Source organism: Eimeria mitis, genomic scaffold (assembly GCF_000499745.2).
Source record: "Eimeria mitis Houghton genomic scaffold, Emh_scaff7054, whole genome shotgun sequence".
NCBI lineage: Eukaryota > Apicomplexa > Conoidasida > Eucoccidiorida > Eimeriidae > Eimeria > Eimeria mitis.
The window spans coordinates 1-1,466 of record NW_024015906.1 but is presented as its reverse complement, the minus strand read 5'-3'; the positions used below and the strand labels follow the sequence as shown (position 1 = coordinate 1,466).

Here is a 1,466-nt window from a genome sequence, read left to right as displayed (position 1 = left end):
GTTATATGGTAGCTAGGTATAGGCCGTGTCAGCGGTGCGTGTTACGGCAGTGTACTACATTTGGGGGCCGTTCCGGGAAACTGGTAAGGCAAAAACTCACCCAAACTTCGGAAAAGGGGGCTAAACCTTACCAGAAAAAACAATAATTTCACCTACCCACAGGAGCTCTCACCCCAAATCACGAGGGGACGCGTGTGTCCGTTACCGTGGGGATAAGCGATACTCGGAGATCGACGAACAAAGATGAGCAATTCAAGGAGCCCGTCAGTGGAGAGGGAAGGAACGCTCTCCGATACGAAAAAGACAGGCTCTCGGCGTGACAAGGAGTCAGCTAAGAGAAGAAAGACGGAGTATCCTACGATCGGGAGTCAAGAACTGGACGACGGGAAATCCATTCCTGACTGGAGGGAGACGATGGTAGAACTAGTCAAGGAACTAAAGGAAGGCAATCGTACTATGCAACGTTTCGCGGAACGCCAGACTAGCGACGGAATTCTGGCCGCATCGGAAGGCTGGAACAACGCTACGCTAGGCAGAATCAGGCAGAAGGATATCATCGCGGCTGAGGACGGGACAAACATGAGATCTTTCCTGAATCTAGTAGAGCGGGAATTCAAGAACTCAGGGGTCCCCATAGAAGAGTGGGGCGAGCTCCTGGGAAAATACGTGACTGGCAAGGCCTTAGTTTTCGTAAAATTCCTACAGCAGTCTGGAGTGGACATGTCAGACTGGAAGGAGGTTCGGAAAAGATTATGTGATAGGTTTTGCTCGCTAACGAGGAAAGAGATGGTAAAAATGTTGAAAAAGAACACGTGGACGGGAAACTACTTTGAGTACATCACCCGATTTACCGATATAGTAGCACTGGGGACACACATACCGCTCGAAGAATTAGTGCTATGGTTCTTTACACTAATACCTCCCGAGATAGGAGAAAGGATTTCTGCTGAGGGAACTAGGAAGTTCCGCGACTGGCACGAAGCAGCAGTGGCCTTGAGAGCGTGGGCCGAACCGCTAGAGGCGTGGCGTGCTGCAAGGATAAAAAGCCAGCAGGAATTTATGGCGAGCGACGACGAAGAAGCGGGGATGGAAGGGAGCGTACTTACGAACGGGAAAACAGCCCCACCAGTGAGAAAAGGGGGGCCGGCAGAAGAGGGCAACGTTAGACGGTGCTACGAGTGCACAGGGAAGGGACACGTTGGTAGGGAATGCCCCCTCCGCAACGGCGTACCGAGACGCTCAGGCGAGATATGCTCTAAATGAGGAGGAAAGGACCACTACGCGCGAGAGTGCGTCAGGCCACCGAGGACCCCAAGCGGGAGGCAGGCCGGACGAGACTCAGGAACAGATATAGCCGTCGCGGGATCGCGGTTAAACGGGCGGGCCTAGGCGCGGCGGGGGACCCACGCTCTAGGCCTAATCAGCAGATAGATGGCTCAAGGACCCAAACTATTACTGGGAACGAG

General features: G+C 53.3%; 1 protein-coding gene across 1 annotated transcript; it reads left to right on the top strand.

Moving 5' to 3' along the window:
- Positions 1 to 243: 243 nt before the first annotated feature.
- Positions 244 to 1,263, top strand: EMH_0090180 (uncharacterized protein; the record flags this gene model as incomplete). Its single annotated transcript, XM_038022982.1, has 1 exon — positions 244 to 1,263. The coding sequence occupies one exon, from the start codon at positions 244 to 246 to the stop codon at positions 1,261 to 1,263; it is 1,020 nt and encodes a 339-aa protein (XP_037878836.1).
- Between the last annotated feature and the right edge of the window lie 203 nt (positions 1,264 to 1,466).